This window comes from Cydia strobilella, chromosome 25 (genome assembly GCF_947568885.1).
Source record: "Cydia strobilella chromosome 25, ilCydStro3.1, whole genome shotgun sequence".
NCBI lineage: Eukaryota > Metazoa > Arthropoda > Insecta > Lepidoptera > Tortricidae > Cydia > Cydia strobilella.
In genome coordinates, this window is record NC_086065.1 from 7,666,590 (window position 1) to 7,686,649 (window position 20,060).

The window sequence follows — 20,060 nt, forward strand, 5'->3', positions numbered from 1 at the left end:
ACTAAAATATCATTTATTTTGAGTATATATATAAGTACTAATTGAATGAGTCAAAGAAAAAAGTGACCCCAGAAAATATTACGCGAAACTCTGCGTAGAGGGCGCACTACCAGGGTCTATCGCGAAACAAAAAAATCGAAATTTTGTTATCGAACATCTCTATCACTTGCTTATTTAAGCGAAAGAGGCAGATAGCGAAATTACGGATTTGCGTTTCACGGTAGGCCCTCTGTAAACAAACCGCATTGATGCATCAATGTCATATTTTATTATCTCAGAAAACTTGTCAAACAGTATGTTATAGTATGTATAAGATGGTTTACTAAAGGGGCTATGTGCTGCACTCTGGTGGCTGAATATTGTAGTAATACTCCCTATTGAGAGCGTAAGTTTGATTGTATATGATTGTATCATTGTATGGGAGCGGCTCTTTGGTAGCGAGTTCGTGTGACTTTTATATAACGAATGCAGCAAGCGAAAGTCATTATTTTAATTTATTTAGTCATCACAAAGACGTCAAGTCAAGACGCCTTTGACAGAGACTGGTAGGAAACTTCCGAAGATGGGGATACGTGGAAGAATAAGAGTCAGGCCTTTGCCCAACAGTGGGATGAAATGAGCTCATAATAATAATAAAAAAGTCATCACAATCACATTGAAATTTTGACATGCAAATTAGTATCGTCATCAAACGCCTGATCGTCTTGTCAAGGCAAAACAAAATATGGGAGTGGAAATATTACTTTTGTATTTCATTCAGGCGCTTACCTAAGGATCGAGCGAAAGTCCCTATAACCACTTGCACCATTCACCCGGGGTTAACCGGTTAAACCTGGAGTTACCATGGTTACCAGTACAATTTGACACTGGGCTAAGGGTTTAACCTTTCTTCTTTTGGGTGCTAGTGTATTCAATTCAATTCAATTATTTATTCATAAAATTTTACATTTTATACGTCCGTCGGTTTACGATTACACATTACATTAGACATTAAATATACATTAAACAACTATTACTATTACAATCTAAATACTTATTTACAAAAAGAATTCGTCAATGGTGTACAACAAAGGTAAGACAAAGATAGTATGATTCTCTCTGTCATGTTTGAAATGAGACAGTCCTTTGACTGGTAGAGAATGCCTTGTAGCATTAAGTCCGCCTTTTGTACATTTGTATTTTCTTTTGTGCAATAAAGATTAAATAAATAAATAAACTATATTTCTTCGATTGTGTTACTGATCAATCTTATTAGCACAGACTAGATATATTTATTAGTATGTGAAGCCTTACACAATGGGACATGTCATTGACACTATTGACAGCTAAAGATTCGTTCACGTTATGTCAGTTGCAAATTGCTCAAATTTTTTATTTTCATTTTTGCTAATGTTTTACGAAAGTAAACTCTAATAAGAACTGATTAAAGACGAATACTTTTGAGGTAGAAATTAAACAACCATCGTGACATTGACAACATTGGTAACTGTCCGAACGTTACTTTTCTAGTTGGTTCACTTCAGTTCAGTGTTTATTTTGCATATTCGCCGGTTTAAACACTAAAAACCTATAAAATGGCCCGTAATATTGTAAAACTAGGTGCTCTAGAAGCCCAGAGAACAGCATTCCTCCTATGTGATGTCCAGGAGACATTCAGGCCTCATGTTAAACATTTTGGCGAAGTCGTTAATGTTGCTAATAAAATGGTATGTGTATTGATAACAAGTGTTACGTAATTTTTATACATATTTATATTTTTCATTAATCGTATTTACTTGCTTATATTTTGCTGGAGAATAAATATTAAGTTTTTGATGTTAGATTTTTTTAGACCGGCTCGTAATGATGCGTTGCTGAAGTTACTAAAATCTAAACTCTCTTCTAATTATTCTAAATTTAACCTGCATACATATATATCTGTAAAAATTATATCCCGCGCACATATCAATGTGGTTTAGTAAGGGGGTGGACTGAAAATCAGCGCTGTGCGGTCAATTCCTGGTGAAGTGGCTGGCGCAGCATATGCTGAGCTCGCTCCTTTTGTTGCGCATGCCAATTTTTTATGTTATTCGTTTCCTGTAATTTCTCTTCCGTCTTCTGTTGTGTGGCAATAAATGTTTTCTTATTCTTAAAATGTGTTGTTTTTTTATATTTCTTATGCCGGATCCAGACTCGATTTATTCGCAGTTGCTTGCTATGTCTACTACAAGATGGACGTGATTGATGTAACTCTATTTCCAAAAAAAAACAAAATTAGAAAAAACATAAAAAATTAGGGAAAAATAATTCGATGTTCTCTGCAACAGCAAACACAGCGAGCAAGCGCGGGAGTGTGGTTGATTCCCTCGCCTCACCCCCTTGCGTCCGAAAAACCGACAACAAGCGGAGCGACAGCAGAAAGAAAAGGGGACACGAGCTCCACACTCAAAGTCTATCAAATGTAAATACTAACATTTATCTTTCCCTAATTCCAGATGGAAGCAGCAAAACATTTTAAAATCCCAGTATACGTCTCAGAGCAATACCCCAAGGGGCTCGGACACACAACTAAGGATATTGATGTATGCAACGCAGCCTTAGTTTATGAGAAGACAAAGTTCTCTATGTATACTCCGGAGCTGCAAGAAAGACTGAAGAAAGATGTGCCCGCGTTGGAGACGGTGGTCTTATTCGGGATTGAGGTGAGATAACACATTTACTGCTAAGCTACCAGTCGTAGCGCTATATTGTAGCCAATAACATGGGGTTTTTGCTATATAGCAAAATAAAAGTTTGTGGCAAAAATTTAATTTTTGGTACAATCTTTTATCGTCTGTACTTTTCTTTCCACACACAAATAATACTCATCGAGACAATTCTAAAAACACAATTAGGTTGCGTTGTTTTATCACAGAGTTCCTATGTCAACCTCCTGTCTATCATCAGATCAGCTCGACGGTACCATAATATTCCATTGTCACCCGACCTATGTATGTATGCAAATGTAACTTGCAAAATTTGACCCTTACAAACATTTTACATACATATTACATACATACTTACATAGGTACATTGCAAGTTAAATAAAAGCTTGTAAAAAAGATTGACTGCTAAAGTAGATGGCGCTGTATGGTGTGATGCAGCTCTAGTTTATGAGTGACTGCTGAAGTAGGCGCCAGGCGGCGCTGTATGGTGTGACGCAGCTCTAGTTTATGAGTGACTGCTGAAGTAGGCGGCGCTGTATGGTGTGACGCAGGTCGACGTTATGAGTGACTGCTAAAGTAGATGGCGCTGTATGGTGTGACGCAGCTCTTGTTTATGAGTGACTGCTGAAGTAGGCGGCGCTGTACGGTGTGACGCAGGTCTATGTTATGAGTGACTGCTAAAGTAGGTGGCGCTGTATGGTGTGACGCAGCTCTAGTTTATGAGTGACTGCTGAAGTAGGCGCCAGGCGGCGCTGTATGGTGTGACGCAGCTCTAGTTTATGAGTGACTGCTAAAGTAGATGGCGCTGTACGGTGTAACGCAGGTCTACGTTATGAGTGACTGCTAAGGTAGATGTCGCTGTATGGTGTGATGCAGCTCTAGTTTATGAGTGACTGCTAAAGTAGATGGCGCTGTACGGTGTGACGCAGGTCTACGTTATGAGTGACTGCTAAAGTAGATGGCGCTGTATGGTGTGACGCAGCTCTAGTTTATGAGTGACTGCTGAAGTAGGCGCCAGGGGGCGCTGTATGGTGTGACGCAGCTCTAGTTTATGAGTGACTGCTGAAGTATTTTGAAATATGTCTCACGATAGTCTAATTTCGATGTTTTCAACAAATAAAAAAAAATGGTGCCATTTTTAATCCCGATTCATTATAACGCTATAAACTGCATCATCGCCTGCGGTATGCTCAGGCAACGAATAACTGGCGCAGGCAATAGTTTTTACGAAAAAGGATTTTAATTTCAGGCCCACGTATGCATCGAGCAGACAGTGATAGACTTGCTGAATGAAAACATCTCTGTCCATGTCTTGGCTGATGGCGTGTCTTCCAGATCTTTGATGGACCGTGGCTTGGCTTTACAGGTAAATATTACATGGATCTAAACTTGGTAGGACATGTATCACATATAATATACAGAACTTGGTAGGTTATGTATCACATATGATATACAGAACACATAAGGGTCATGTGGTACGTATAAATGAATAAAAAATGGTATCGCATGTATCTTATATGATACACAGTACGTACGTGACAATCCATGATCGGCTGAACACACAAAATTGCCCATCCCACGACATAATTCATAGGTTCATGCTTCACATATATGTATCTTAATCGATCCATTTCTGTATTTCAATTTCCTCATTTAGCTTACTTACATCTAACTTCTTTATTCGACCACTAAGTTGCCTTTTCCATTTCAGCGCATGCAATCCATAGGCTCCTTCATAACCACCTCAGAAAACGTTCTTTTCAAACTGATGAAGGACAAAAATCATCCTGCCTTCAAACACATTTCTAAGTTGAATAAAGAACCTACGGTGGATACGCTGGGATATACGATGTCGAAACTGTAAAAAGCTAGGTATATATCCATGTATCATATCATATGTGATACATAAACTTACTTTGCTAATTCCTATAACTAGATTTATATTCTAGATTCGTGATTCTTTTAGAAATCCGATGGATATTGAAAAAAACGTGTTCGATCAAATGAAATATCGGACAAAAAATGTTTTGAATTTGTAATACTGCCGTACTACTCCAAAAAGCGAAAAAAATCCATTGAAAACTTATAGGTACTTTAGTTTCTATAGCTGATAATTCCATTTTCAAAATCATTTATTATTGAGATAGCGCTATAGATTACCTACTTACTAAGATCATTATTTTCAGCGCTTACAAACCATCGGGTGCTTCGTCGGAACATCAGAAAACGTACTATTCAAGCTGTTGAAGGACAAAAATAACCCGGCTTTTAAACAAATATCAAAACTGAATGTTGCACCTACCCCGGACGAATTTGGCGCACAAACTTTGGAAAATAAATTACATTATTAGTGAAAAGAAACAGGGACAAAAAATGTTTGTAAATGTAACAATGTTTGTATTTGTAAGCTGTCTTTTATATCCCAGATGCTCAAATGTGGTATTTTCTATAAAAAGAGACCTTATTGTCGATGGCGCTTACGCCATTATTAACAATGCTTCGATATAAATGCAATGCCGCGCGACGCTGTGCGGCGTAAGCGCCATCGACAATAAGGTCCCTTTTCATAGAAAATGCCTCAAATGACAGTTCGATTAGATGTGCAAGATGCGGAAAGTTTAAAAAGCTGCATTTATTGTACCTAGGTGATTTATGCAAAATGTTAATAATTTTCTTTGCACAAATGTAACTTTAGTCAGATTGCGCTAGGGGAGAAAATTACAAATTTATTTTTTATCAAATCCTTTCAAACATTTCAAAATAAGGTAGATTAGTCATATGTAAAATTGTCAATACATATATATTATATTTTTATATGCCATAGTATTTGTATTGTTTCTTGTATCTACTTATTACATATTATTAAGGATTATCTGGTATGATATGGTTATGGTATTAAAAATATAAGGCTGTTTGTAAATATGTTGTTTAATTAATAATAATATGGAACTTGCATAGATCATATAAAGTTATACTATGTTTCTTGTTTCTCATTTCAGCAGCGACCATTTTAGTTGTTCCTTTGCTGATTGTAAGACCTGAAAAAAATATGTCAGTAATATTTTACCAAAATAATAAAGGATACGTGTATATAACTGGTTCTCGTATATTTATTTACCGTATGGCGTGTTACATGCCACTTGAATATAAACAAAAATAATAAGAATTTCGGTCTACTCAACTACAATACAAAATTATTTACTTATTTATAATCACATACACGTATTTAGGTATGACAAATACGTATACCACGCGAACTTATACTTATACAAAAATAAATTATTATTAATGGGTCGATAACTGATTATCCATTCGGATTTCTTATAATTTTATCTTAAGTTGTAAAGATATTGATATTCCACACCATAAAACTTGTCAGATATGAAATAATGATAAGAGCCATTCCACCAGTGTCGCTACCAAACGCTACACTTTTAAGATGTGATTAAAAATGTTAGGAAGCCAAATTTTTTGTGTGATAATATTCCATGGTTTGGTTTTTTTAACACTCCCAAACTTAAATGTTAATATATTTTTCCTTTTTTATTGTGGGACGTACCACATTATTACAATCTATAAATCGTTGATTTTTTTCATTGTGATTGACATCTGTATATACAATTTATAGACTCCCAAACTTGCTTGTATTTGGAAATAAATCAAAAGAGTAGCGTTCGTAAACGACACTAATTGATCATTAACCTATGGAGAGCCCTATTGATACACGTGTGTCAGTAGTTAGTATAGGATTTCCATACTACTGTCAAACTGGGGCGCTCTCCAGGGGTTAAATAAAACTTCCTTTAACTTAACGAGTAGTAAAATAATGCCTAAGCAGAAATATGTAAGTACCTACACTCAGACGCAAAATTTTATTTGATAATGAATTTGTTCGTAATATCTCCATGCATGTTTGTAGCTCGGTGTTGAATATTTCTCAAGGGACTTATGAAGTTACCGAATTAACATTGAATATAATTAATTAGTGCATGTATCTCATTAAGTGAAATGTAGATTTCTTTTGAGATCAATAAAAAAAAATCTTTAACCATAAGTTATGTCACAGCTACAAGTTTCGTGAAATCACAGACTATTGAAATTACTGTTTTCCTCGTGTAGGTACGATAGTTTTTACATCTAGGTTTCTCTCAAAAAAAGCTGGTACACTTGCGGATAAAACAGACAGTATGTATCAGGAAGAATGTCATTATCATTACATAAATGGTAACTATATTATTGATGGTAGGATGGTACCTATAGTATAATATTGCGTCGGTTGCTGCGATAGTTACTCGTGAAATAAAACTATGGAAACGGATTATATCGCGTATATTGAATTTATAATACATCCCGACGTTTCGAACCCTTTACAGCGTTGGTGGTGGTAGATGTATTATGAATTCATTATACGCGTTATAATCCGTTTCCTTAGTTTCTACGTCTTTACTACATGTCTTTGGCCAGCATCAAATTATTATGAATGATTATTATAGCTGGTCAAGCAAATCATGTCAGTAATAAAATTTAAAAAATGTAGGCGTGAAGGGATATCGTCCCATAGTAAATTTGAATTTTGCGCCTTTTTCTACTGACAAGATTTGCTTGACCAACTATAGAAACCTAGTCAGAACAAGCTAACTGCAAGGCATTTGCAATGACAAAGTGTGGAAATGTCATAATGAATGTAAAATCTCTTTGAAAATATGACGTTTTTAACGACACCCCTTCGCTTTGTTTTATTTAAGTCGGTGCATAGTTAGCTTAGACCGACTCTAGTCACACCAATATCTGTGTGCGTCTGACTATACCTCGTTTATTTAGCATTAGAAAAGACTACACGAATTTGACCTCTTTTTGTTAAAAAGCGCTTTAAAAAAATTGTAATTATTACATCCTTCTAAGGCCCAAGGTCCTACCTAGAGTACCTCTCCAGTTCGATCCAATTTAAATCCTATTCAATTGGGACAGTCGCTTTTGCTTTGTTTCGTTCAATTTTCCAACAGCGCAAAATCAACTCTTATTTCCTACACTATAGGTTCAAATTTCAGTGGCAAATTTTAGATTTTTCATTTGTATGGCTGGGCCTTAGGAGGTTATGAGTTATGAAACCAAAATAATGTAAATTCACATATATGCTTTATAATTTTTGTTGTGACTTATTTTTCAAGTGTTTTTCAATAAAGAGACACGTGAAGATCGCGTAGTCTTTTTCTAATGCTAAAAAACGAGGTATAGAGTAGATATGGGGTTAAATTTACGCCCAAGAAGAGGGTAAGTAATAAGTAAATTACTTAAGAGCGAATTGAAAATGCAAGGTAGTCAATAATACATCAAAGAATAATATTTTCTTCGGTTACCGCGATAGTTACTCATGAAATAAAACTATGAAAACGGATTATATCGCGTATACGCGATATAATCCGTTTTCATAGTTTTATTACATCAAAGAATCAGAATCTTAAGAGATGATATGGCGATTTTTTGACATTTTCATTACTTTTCCCGACTGTCAGTCATTGCGAAAATAATATGACAATTAAATCTCGTACATGATCCTACTATGTGTAGTAAAGCGAAGATAATTAGGTATCTAAAATGAAAAAAGAGCATAAAAAATATGTATCACATTTGATACATCGACAAGAAAAGGGTTAAATTATTCTGAAAAATAAACACTTGCATTTAGTAACCACTCTCAAGAGTCTCAAGTCGGAAAATAAAATAAAATAAAAGTTAATAAAATCTATATTTAGATATATAAGGCTAATAACATAGTTAATACTAATACATAATTAATATATCCAATCCGTTGTGCTTATTAGTTATCATTCATTATCTTGTAGAGTATCTGAAACGGGCAATATAAAGCATTTATAATATAATAAAAATACAAACATTATAAATAAACATTATTATTAGCAATTAGTAAAATAATGTGCCCTTACAAGTTAGGGTTTGACAAAATTAAATAGAACAAATGAGTTATTAATGGGGTTGGCCGGTCGAAGTGTTTAGCAGATGGCGCCAGCATAGCTCCCTCAGTCAATCCCTTGAATTGTGTCAAAAAAAAATTTTTTAATGGAATTATATGCCCTTGATGCCAGCCCTTTAAGCCAAATCTCATAGAAAAAAGAGCAAGCTATGATGGCGCCATCTATGTTGTTCAAAGCGGGAAGTCATTCTGACCCTACCAATTACAGACCAGTGTCAATTCTCCCGACTTTGAGCAAAATATTTGAAAAACTTCTACTACATCAGTTACAAAATTATTTCTATGGTAATAATCTAATGGATAGTACACAATTTGGATTTACTCGCGGTCGTTCAACAACGGATGCAGGTGTTCAAATAATAAAGCATATTGTTGATGCTTGGGAGGGGTCACAGGATGCGCTAGGCGTTTTCTGTGACTTATCCAAAGCATTCGACTGTGTACATCACGACACCCTGATCAGGAAGCTACACCACTATGGAGTTAGAGGGTTGGAACTTAAGCTTCTGGAATCATACTTAAGTGATAGAACTCAGAGGGTGACTGTAAATGGTACAAGTTCATCTGGCAGCAAATTGAAAATGGGTGTCCCGCAGGGTTCAATTTTGGGCCCTTTTCTATTTCTCGTATATATTAACGATTTGCCTCACCTAGTACGCAACAAACATGACCTTGTACTGTTTGCTGACGACACCTCGTTAGTATTTAAAATTTACCGACAGCAAACAAATTATAATGATGTTAATGCTGCTATATCTAGTGTTGTGGATTGGTTTACTGCTAATAATCTTCTCTTGAACGAAAAGAAAACTAAGTGTGTGAAATTTGTATTGCCTAATGTTAAACCGGTAGTTTCGAGTATTAAAATTAATGATGAACCTTTGGTTTTTGAAGATTCGACTGTCTTCTTGGGTATGAGTTTGGATGCCAAACTACAGTGGGGATCTCATATCCGTAAATTGTCTAATCGGCTCAGTTCTGCCTCATTTGCAGTCAAAAAAATTAGAACCCTGACTGATGTGGATACGGCTCGACTGGTCTACTTTGGCTATTTCCACAGCCTAATGTCATACGGCATCCTTTTATGGGGGCACGCTGCAGATGCTAATTGTATCTTTATATTGCAAAAACGGGCGATTAGAGCTATTTATAATTTGGGATGCAGGGTCTCCTTAAGAGACAAATTTGGAGAATTAGACATTTTGACATTTGCGTCGCAATACATTTATGAAAATCTATTATATGTGCAGAAAAATAAACACATGTTTAAGAAATATTGCGACATACACAACAGAAATACAAGAAACAAAGAGAAACTTGTACCTACTACAACTAGACTTCAGAGGATAAGTAAATCTTTCATTGGCCAATGTGTTCGTTTTTACAACAAAATTCCTTTGGATATTCAAAGTTTGCCATTAAATGAATTTAAATCGGTCATTAAACGAAAGTTGTGCAAAAATGGATATTATAAAATATCAGACTATTTAGAAGACGTTAACCCTTGGAGTTAATAAGTATGTGCATAGTGTAACATAGATAATGTTATTTAATATTTAATTTTTAAGTAAATACAATTGTTTGACGTCATAAAGAGATTGTAAAATCCTATTATGAAAATAAACGATATGATATGATATGATATGATATGATATGATATGATATGCAAAGCTTTGACAGTTGCCAACTCGTTGTATAAGAAAGAGGTATAAGTAGATTAGGTATAGGTAGAAGTAGAAATTGTATAAGTCGATGACGCTATGCGGCTCCGTATATAATGCGGTAACGCTGTCAAAAATTGTGACTTTCCATCAGAGAAGGGTCCTTATGCTTTATGTGCCATATGGACCATTCTTCCATTTAAAGAAAGGTATGGGCACTGTGAATGACATCTCGCTTTGTGTGGTAGGGCACAGGACAGCGGATGTCATTCCAGATCTAGAGCAGAGCCCAACTGGGGAGGTACCTCCACCTTACAGAAAACCGCAGCCAAATAACACTAGACCCTACTAATAGTGTTGTGTTCCTGCCGGTGAGTAAGGTTGCCAGAGCTCAACGAGGGAGTGGAGTGTTAGGGTCGGCAACGCGCATGTAACTCCTCTGGAGTTGCAGGCGTACATAGGCTACGGAGACTGCTTAACATCAGGCGGGCCGTATGCTTGTTTGCCACCGACGTAGTATATAAAAAAATTCTAAAAGAATTTCTGTTGGAATTTCAGATGAAATGGTCCGTATTGCACTTGAAGTCATAATGACCCTTCTGTATGGAAAGCCACAATTGACGTTTGACAATCCAGTTACCACAAAACGTGGCGTCGTACACCGCCATCTACTTTAGCTATCATAGATGGGGCACGATTTGTCGTTATTATACTTTAGGTACTCTTTGATAAAAATAATTATTGTTATTTGTTGTTTTAATATTGTTATTTGTTGTTTTAATATTGTTATTTGTTGTTTTAATATTGTTATTTGTTGTTTTAATATTGTTATTTGTTGTTTTAATATTGTTATTTGTTGTTTTAATATTGTTATTTGTTGTTTTAATATTGTTATTTGTTGTTTTAATATTGGTATTTGTTGTTTTAATATTTAATTTTGTCAGTCCCATTTCGTTATAATAGTTATTTGTTATACAAGGGGGCAAAGTTGTTGTTTAACCTCTCGTGCTAATATTGATAGCAAGCGAAAAATTCCAAAAATGAAATCTTGAGCGTTGCGAGGGTTTCAAGGTACGAGGATTAAACAAATTTGCCACCGATTGAAACACAAAAATTTTCACTACGCCAACACAACGAAAATACTAACTGTAAAATATCAAACACAATCAAAGCAAATCGATTTAAAATGAATGTTATTAAATATGTATCATTCAAAAGTCAATTATACCAGCCAACATAAGAAAACAACTCAAAATTCGCATTTGATTACTTTGCCTCACATGTGGATAAAATGCTACTTTCTTATCAGTTTTTAGAACAATCAAGAGAGCCTTTACCAGCTGGTGTGGTGAAAATAAGCATATTTAATTAAGATTACAAAGCGAAATAATTAAGATTGTTAGTGTACTTACAAGCAAGTGTTTAAACCATTAGGATTAATTAGTTAAAATAGAAAATTAATGAATTATAACATATTAACAACCCTTTCGCCAGAATCGCCACCAGTGTTACATATTTGTGACCAATAATTAGTGCTTTAAGGAACTTGAGCAACTTTTACCATGGGACCAACCACGAAATCGCGAAAAAAATTTAACCCTCTCATAGAAAATGGACCAGCCAAAATGTATGAAACAGCCAAATTTTTTCGCGATTTCGGGGCCCCATAGTAAAAGTCGCTCAGTATAATCCCAAAACCTCCCTGGCAACGGGAATGCACTTATTTTTTGGCCACCGTGTATAAAATAATATAACTTGACGTCAAATCAAAATTAGATTATTAATGTATGATGCACCTTCCCATACAAACGTAGTTCCGCTCTCATTTTAAAACTACGTGTTGGATTGTAATGAAACTTTGCACACAATGACATGAGGTATATCTACGTCTGAAATTAGTTTATATAACTCCAGTTTAAACAAACGAAATAGAGCAAAAACAAGTTTTGTATGAAAAACTTAAATTCGCTGTATTTTTTTAAACTATGGTATCTGAAGCTACATAAACTAATTGCAGACATAGATATACCTTATCCTATTGTAAGTACAAAGTTTCAGAGCAATCTAGCTAGTCGTTTTAAAATGAGAGCGGAACTACGTTTGTATGGAGAACCGAGCTTGCCGGGGACCCTTAAGATTAGGAAGTACATACATGCAAAGATTAAGTAGAAAGCCATACAATATTTTATAGAGCATTAACAATAACATTAAGTGGTTAGTAAATAATAATGTAAAAGAAATTCATAGTTATAAGAGTAATTGTGTACTATAATTGTAATTTAGTATCTTGCCTATTATTTCCAATCAAAGCTTTACCCATGTTATCCAGAATAAAATCAACTTTTCTATAAGACGATTTTCGTGGCAGAGTGTACTAAAATAATCTCATTCTTCCGGAACCAATCTTAGATATTTATAAAAAAGGACCGTACTACCGAGCAATAAAAATATATAAGCTACCCACAGAAATAAAAAATACACAAAATCACTTATTTACAAATAAACTCAAGTCCCTTCTATTAAAAAACCATACTATACCATCGAAGAATTTATGCAGGATGATCTATTATGATAGTAAACAAAGTTCCTATACTTAGAAAATATTAAAAAGCAATAATATAACGTTAAGAAGTGTTATATGTAAGTTAAGAGGTAGAAACGGGAGTTGGAAGGGGCAGACCTCGGCGGACTTTCTCTGATCAGATCGGGGAAATCCTGAAGAAAGGCCAGGTCAAGAGCACCCTAAACCGGCGAGCGTGTATGAGGAATGTTATGAAAGTGAAGGAAGCGAAAGAGGTATGTCAGGATCGTAGCAAGTGGAAATCCGTGGTCTCTGCCTACCCCTCCGGGAAATAGGCGTGATTATATGTATGTTATATGTATGTATATGTAAGTACTAAATGTTATATTTAATTTATTTAGTATTTAGTTAATGTAGTTTTAAGGATAATTGTCATACCCTACCAGGGTGCCATGTGATCTTTTTTAATTGTAACATCTATTGTATTGTACCATGGTTTGCAATAAACGACTTACTTACTTACTTACTAGGAGTCCGTCATTCGGACTTTTTTTTGTGACCAAATACTGACGCGACGCACCGTCTCGCTCGCACAATAACATTGACAACCGGCATCATGGGACAGCAATATAATTCGCGTGCAAGAGATAGCAGCAGGCACAGGTCAATGTACGAAAATCTATGTGGAAAGCGTGTCTTCTTTAGAGCAAAGAGGATATAATAAGATAGAGCGGTACTGTCATAGTAAATTTTGTAACCACTGTAAATTCACTGCCATCTATCGACATACTTTAAAACTGAAAATGAAGATTTATAAAAATACGTTAAAATGTATTTAAATATGGATAAATGATTTTTTTTATTTGCATTAATTATTTTTATATGATATTGACCCATGTTCTTTCACTGGTATGCGTTAAAATTATAAATAACAAACGAAACCGTCAACGCCCTCTATACGAGAGTAGGCCAAAGCTAGTGTCGCCATCTGATCGAGAATAAAATTTTTGTGATTTTCGAGGCACGTTTTTTCCTTAGACTGTATCCATCTATTACGGAGTTATATCTATCTTTGTTTAGAGGAAAGAACGAAAGAGGGTAGACGTCAGAGGTAAGTTAGTTCACCAGAAGAGGGTATTGATGTGTCGTAGAAGGTAGACGTCAGAGGTAAGTTAGTTCACCAGAAGAGGGTATTGATGTGTCGTAGAAGGTAGACGTCAGAGGTAAGTTAGTTCACCAGAAGAGGGTATTGACGTGTCGTAGAAGGTAGACGTGAGAGGTAAGTTAGTTCACCAGAAGAGGGTATTGATGTGTCGTAGAAGGTAGACGTCAGAGGTAAGTTAGTTCACCAGAAGAGGGTATTGATGTGTCGTAGAAGGTAGACGACAGAGGTAAGTTAGTTCACCAGAAGAGGGTTTTGACGTGTCGTAGAAGGTAGACGTCAGAGGTAAGTTAGTTCACCAGAAGAGGGCATTGACGTGTTGTAGAAGGTAGACGTCAGAGGTAAGTTAGTTCACCAGAAGAGGGTATTGACGTGTCGTAGAAGGTAGACGTCAGAGGTAAGTTAGTTCACCAGAAGAGGGTATTGACGTGTCGTAGAAGGTAGACGTCAGAGGTAAGTTAGTTCACCAGAAGAGGGTATTGACGTGTCGTAGAAGGTAGACGTGAGAGGTAAGTTAGTTCACCAGAAGAGGGTATTGACGTGTCGTAGAAGGTAGACGTGAGAGGTAAGTTAGTTCACCAGAAGAGGGTATTGACGTGTCGTAGAAGGTAGACGTCAGAGGTAAGTTAGTTCACCAGAAGAGGGTATTGACGTGTCGTAGAAGGTAGACGTGAGAGGTAAGTTAGTTCACCAGAAGAGGGTATTGATGTGTCGTAGAAGGTAGACGTCAGAGGTAAGTTAGTTCACCAGAAGAGGGTATTGACGTGTCGTAGAAGGTAGACGTGAGAGGTAAGTTAGTTCACCAGAAGAGGGTATTGACGTGTCGTAGAAGGTAGACGTCAGAGGTAAGTTAGTTCAGCAGAAGAGGGTATTGACGTGCGTAGAAGGTAGACGTGAGAGGTAAGTTAGTTCACCAGAAGAGGGTATTGACGTGTCGTAGAAGGTAGACGTCAGAGGTAAGTTAGTTCACCAGAAGAGGGTATTGACGTGCGTAGAAGGTAGACGTGAGAGGTAAGTTAGTTCACCAGAAGAGGGTATTGACGTGTCGTATTACCTGCGCGACGGTCTGTTCCCCGAGCGGCACGTCCTCGGTGCGCAGCGCCGCGCGACCCACTATAGATGTGGGGTCCGCGTCCAGGATTACACTGAAACATTTAAATATAGTTGGTCAACAAGTTTGGGAACAAATCAAATTAACACTTAAAACTTAAATTAAAACTTGTTCATAGATGGCAGCACCAGTCTCTCTAGCTACAACGTAAATCCGTAAGGAGTTCGTTTAGGAGGTGCAAGCGCGCACTGCTTGCCCTTAGAGTTGGTCAAAGTAGTAGTCTTACTAAGATGGCATATAGTCGAAAAATTCGGACGGGCACCGCCGTGGCGGGGTGGCCTAGGGGTTCATGGCGTTAGCCGCGATAGCTAAAGACGCCGGTTCGAATCCGGCCTTCACCACTGGAGGGCTTTGTCACTTTTTCTTTAATATATGACATCTACTACAGTTTTTTTAAATAGTTGGTCAAACCAATTTGGCAGTAAATAAGAACCAAAAAAACCGGCCAAGTGCGAGTCGGACTCGCCCACCGAGGGTTATACTTTTTAGTATTTGTTGTTATAGCGGCAACAAAAATACATCATCTGTGAAAATTTCAACTGTCTAGCTATCACAGATCATTAGATACAGCCTGCTGATAGACGGACAGAGGAGTCTTAGTAATAGGGTCCCGTTTTTACGCTTTGGGTACGGAACCCTAAAAACTATTGCCTAAGCTAATTTAAGCTAATTTTTAATGCGTGAGACTTACCCGCCGCTCACAAACCTCGTCAAGTTTGACTTTAATCATGACATTGCCACACTTTCTCATTGCAAATGCAACATTAGCTTGGTCCGTGTATATATAATTTTGCCACTTACCCGCCATCACAAATTTCGTCGAAAGCCAACATGACGGCGTCCAAATTATCGAAGAGTACTCTTCTCTCGACGTTCCGACGCAAAAGAATGCTCACGGATTCGTACAGGGCATTCAAGACTGATAACAGGATCAGCTGAAATGGGTTATGGCAGAAATTAATGTGTGCAAAGAAAATAAATGATTTTTTGACAAAATAGTTATTTACGATACAAGTGCGGAAAAGAGGAAATTCGAAACGAGTGGCGATAAATTAAAACACGATCGCAGGGAGTGTTTTAAATCGACACGAGGTGCGAATTACCTATTCGCACGTGTATCGAACAACGTTTTACAGTACATATGGCCCTTTAAACTTTCGACATATGCACAAAAAGTGCACTTTACGCACTAGTGCGAGAAATTAGCACCATATGTACTGTAATAGTTATTTGTTATACAAGGGTGCAAAGTTGTATTTTACCCGCGAGTGTGGAATTGAAACACGAGCAAGCGAAAGGATTCTATAGTTGAACCACGAGCGTAACGAGTGTTTCAACACACGAGAAGTAAAATATATTTGCACCCGTGTGTAGCACAAAACTTTTCCCCTCACTATAGCGAGAAAAGTGCAACATCCACAGGCTCATCACGATCATCTTCATCACTGGAATCACTAATTTTTTTACGATAATACGATATTATAACAGAAAACTCTGGAAGTTGTGTATTGTATGTTCGACTCAACTTGTGCGTTCAGAATTACATTCAACATCATTAAAAAAAACAAAATTTTCTTATGTAATTCAAGGTTTATGACTTAAAATCATTAAATAAATCTAAATTTGGTATTTTTTATTAAATTCTCAAACCATTTATTCATGATAATTAATATCGAACGAACCATTATTATGAGCGTTTTACGTTTTGTTATCTGTCAAAAGCTACTTAAACACGCTCTATCCAAGGTCAAATTACTTTCCCCACTAGTGGATAAAATGCGTTTTTCCCCGCTTGTATTAAAGGATAAAAGACAGCTTTCCGAGCTAGTGAGGGGAAAATTAACATTTGAAATTAAAACTCCAGTCAAGGAAAGACACGTTCACTGGTTCTCCCGTGAAATGCCCGAAAGACCAAAAACGTACTCATTTTGGATACTGTGTACCCAAGATCAACCGTCATAGTTATAAAATTTAAGATGCGTCACCTTCCTTATTGTCATATTACAGTGACTTGCGGCATATAATATTACAGTGACTTGCGGCTTGCGGCACAATACACTTGGGGCCATTTTGAGGCTCTACTCAGACTTCTATCGAAATCTGATTTAATTATTTTACTCTTTTCAGGAATCAAGATGGCTGACACCGTTAAAGCGCTAGCACCGTTAAAAGTTAAAATTCCAGTCACGGAAGACACGTTCAGCAATTATTTCTCTTGCCAAATGCCCAAAGGACCAAAAAGTTACTCCTTTTGGATACTGTGTACCCAAGACCAACAAGTCAATTGCACCTGCCAACATGAGGAACCTCAACTCAAAACTTGCATCAAAGATAGATATAACTCTATAATAGATGGATACAGTCTAAGGAAAAAACGTGCCTCGAAAATCACGAAAATTTGATTCTCGATCAGATGGCGCCACTAGTTTTGGCCTACACTCGTATAGAGGGTGTTGACTGTTTCGTTTGTTATTTATAATTTTAACGCATACCAGTGAAAGAACATGGGTCAAAATCATATAAAAATAATTAATGCACATAAAAAAATCATTTATCCATATTTAAATACATTTTATCGTATTTTTATAAATATTTATTTTTAGTTTTAAAGTGTGTCGACAGATGGCAGTGAATTTACTGGGGTTACAAAATTTACTATGACAGTACCGCTCTAGTATAAGTTACTCTATGCTTGCATCTAGTCAAATTCCCACTCTTGTGGATAAAATGCAACATAACAATAAATCATAATTACCTCATTTTCATGCGAGCTGCCCATAACATAGAAGAACAGATCCACATTACTCTTGTAAACGCAGGTTAGGCCTTCCAGCATTATGATTTCAGCGTTGGCTCTGAAACATTCACAGTAACATCATTTACACCAGTCCTTACTCCCACTGTTAAGCACAGGCCTCCTCTAATAACCCTTCAGCTCCTCAGGTGGCATATCGCCGCTATACTTACTTAACCTCGTATCTGCAACACTCATTTCATGACAAAAACACCCGTATTCCGAATGAAAGAAGCGACATTTCCATCAAATCATTGTTGCAGATATGAGGTTGAGTAAGTATAGCGACAATATGTAATTTGTTATAACCAAGTTTGCTATAGCCACACAGATTAAAAACTTTGATAATTGTCTATAACTTAGGACATCTACATTTTAACATAGTTTAGTTTTAAAGTAAGTAAGTTTTTGGCAAAAAATTAATTTTTCGTACAAGCTTTTATCGCTGACTACTTTTTTTTCCACAGGTAACTAATACTCATCAAGACAATTCTAAAAACCCCAAACACAATTAGGTTTCGTTGTTTTATCACAGAGTTCCTATGACCACCTCCTGTCTCCATCATCAGATCAGCTCGATGGTACCATAATATTGCATTGTCACCCGACTTACAAATGTTACGTATGCAAATTTTCAGCTTCATTGGAAGTTGGGAAGTGGGTCAAATTTAACTTGCAAGATTTGACCCCTACATACATACAGTCAAGGGCAATATATAATATGTTCCCAAAGTTTCAAAAGTTGTCAATTTTGCATTGGAAAATTTGAACTAATTTTTATTTTTTGAATAACAAAGATGTTCACTTGTTCAGTAACTAAAGAGTTTTTTTTTTCATGACCGGGTACAATGTGGCATGTAGCATTTTAAATTACTTTACTTTACCTGTGTGTCTTGTTAAATAGGTTCTTCTCAAAGGCCTTCTGCTCCTTGGCCGTAGGAAGTATGTTCTTGTCATAGTACTTGGCGAGTATTCTGTTGCCCTCATTATCTAAGATGCACATGCCCTTCACGATGTACAGAGTAGGTTCCTGAAATGTACGGGAATGTTTTAGAATTTTTATATTTAATGCGAGAAACTTGCAGATTGCTGTTTTCTTGTAAGAATTTTGAGACGCCCAGATGGAAGTTTCCTGCCCGGGTGCCCCACCTACGCTCTTCTCACAGCACGATCCTCGCCTATCCTCTCCAGGTGACCAAGCCAGCGGAGTCATGTGGCTTTGATCTCGCCAATTATATGACCACAACCAGCGTGAAGTGAAGTGGCGCTCTCTTGTGTAGGAGGCTAAGATCCTTTTTGGGTCACAGCCAGTGAAGTGTGTGAAACCCTTGGTGATGATACTGACTTTAGGTCATATCGATAATTTGGAAGCAAAGACCATGGTACAGTCAATATCAGATATATGGGAGCCGCCAAGGTGCTCAAAATATCTGAACATGCATAATAATAGAATAGAACAACTTGACAATAGAAGCTGTGTTCAGATATTTGAGAACTCCTTGGCCGCTTCGATATATCTGATGGCGACTGTACTAGATTTTAATTAATAAAGAATAACATTATTACTTCCAACTAAAATCTTGCATGGTAGGAGTGACGTTTAAACAGCTAATTCATTTAGGATTTTTATATATGTTTCTTTGGAAATATTGGTCAGAGTGAAGCTGAAGGATGACGGATTTGGATGATTTGTGTTAGAACTATAAAAGAATACTGAAAAACCAATAATTTAATCAAAACATGCCAAAATTACACTGACAATACCTCATACTGTTCGTTCAATATAACATCATTTGCGACGTTTTCTATAGTTATAATAAGTGAAATACTTACAAACAAAGATCCCTCCATGGTTGTGTGAACCATACTTTAATTATATTTACGCCTAAAACAAGTGTTTTTACATACAAAGAAATGCAAATTTATTTACACGCGTTGACGTGTAGTTTAATTTTGACGTCTGACGTTGACGTGTCGATGGTATTGCCAGACTTGTATTTACTATTTAAAAACTCCCGTGTTTTTAAATACGCGAAACTGCGTTGGGGGCGCCACTACCTAACTTTATACATCGACATCGATAATGATTTGTTATTGTTTTTCCTTCTTCTTTCTTCATATATCTGTTAGAGAGA

The 20,060-nt window shown here is 36.5% G+C and overlaps 2 protein-coding genes across 4 annotated transcripts; one reads left to right on the top strand and one right to left on the bottom strand.

The window, feature by feature from the left end:
• Positions 1-1,510: 1,510 nt before the first annotated feature.
• Positions 1,511-5,200, top strand: LOC134752775 (isochorismatase domain-containing protein 1-like). 2 transcript variants are annotated; one of them, XM_063688472.1, is made up of 5 exons: positions 1,511-1,706; positions 2,475-2,681; positions 3,934-4,050; positions 4,396-4,556; positions 4,871-5,007. In XM_063688472.1, the coding sequence occupies exons 1-4, from the start codon at positions 1,575-1,577 to the stop codon at positions 4,546-4,548; spliced, it is 609 nt and encodes a 202-aa protein (XP_063544542.1). In that variant the 5' UTR covers positions 1,511-1,574; the 3' UTR covers positions 4,549-4,556; positions 4,871-5,007. The 2 variants fall into 2 exon arrangements, with proteins under 2 accessions (XP_063544542.1, XP_063544541.1); XM_063688471.1 differs by lacking the exon at positions 4,396-4,556 and having other exon boundaries at positions 4,871-5,200.
• Positions 5,201-5,592: 392 nt separating this feature from the next.
• On the bottom strand, positions 5,593-19,905 carry LOC134752776 (coatomer subunit zeta-1). Of its 2 annotated transcripts, none has more exons than XM_063688473.1 (6): positions 19,759-19,905; positions 18,810-18,955; positions 17,887-17,986; positions 15,933-16,066; positions 15,075-15,165; positions 5,593-5,722 (listed from the first exon to the last, which is right to left on the bottom strand). In XM_063688473.1, exons 1-6 carry the CDS (start codon positions 19,789-19,791, stop codon positions 5,675-5,677), a joined length of 552 nt encoding a protein of 183 aa, XP_063544543.1. In that variant the 5' UTR covers positions 19,792-19,905; the 3' UTR covers positions 5,593-5,674. The 2 variants fall into 2 exon arrangements, with proteins under 2 accessions (XP_063544543.1, XP_063544545.1); XM_063688475.1 differs by lacking the exon at positions 5,593-5,722 and adding an exon at positions 8,414-8,532.
• Between the last annotated feature and the right edge of the window lie 155 nt (positions 19,906-20,060).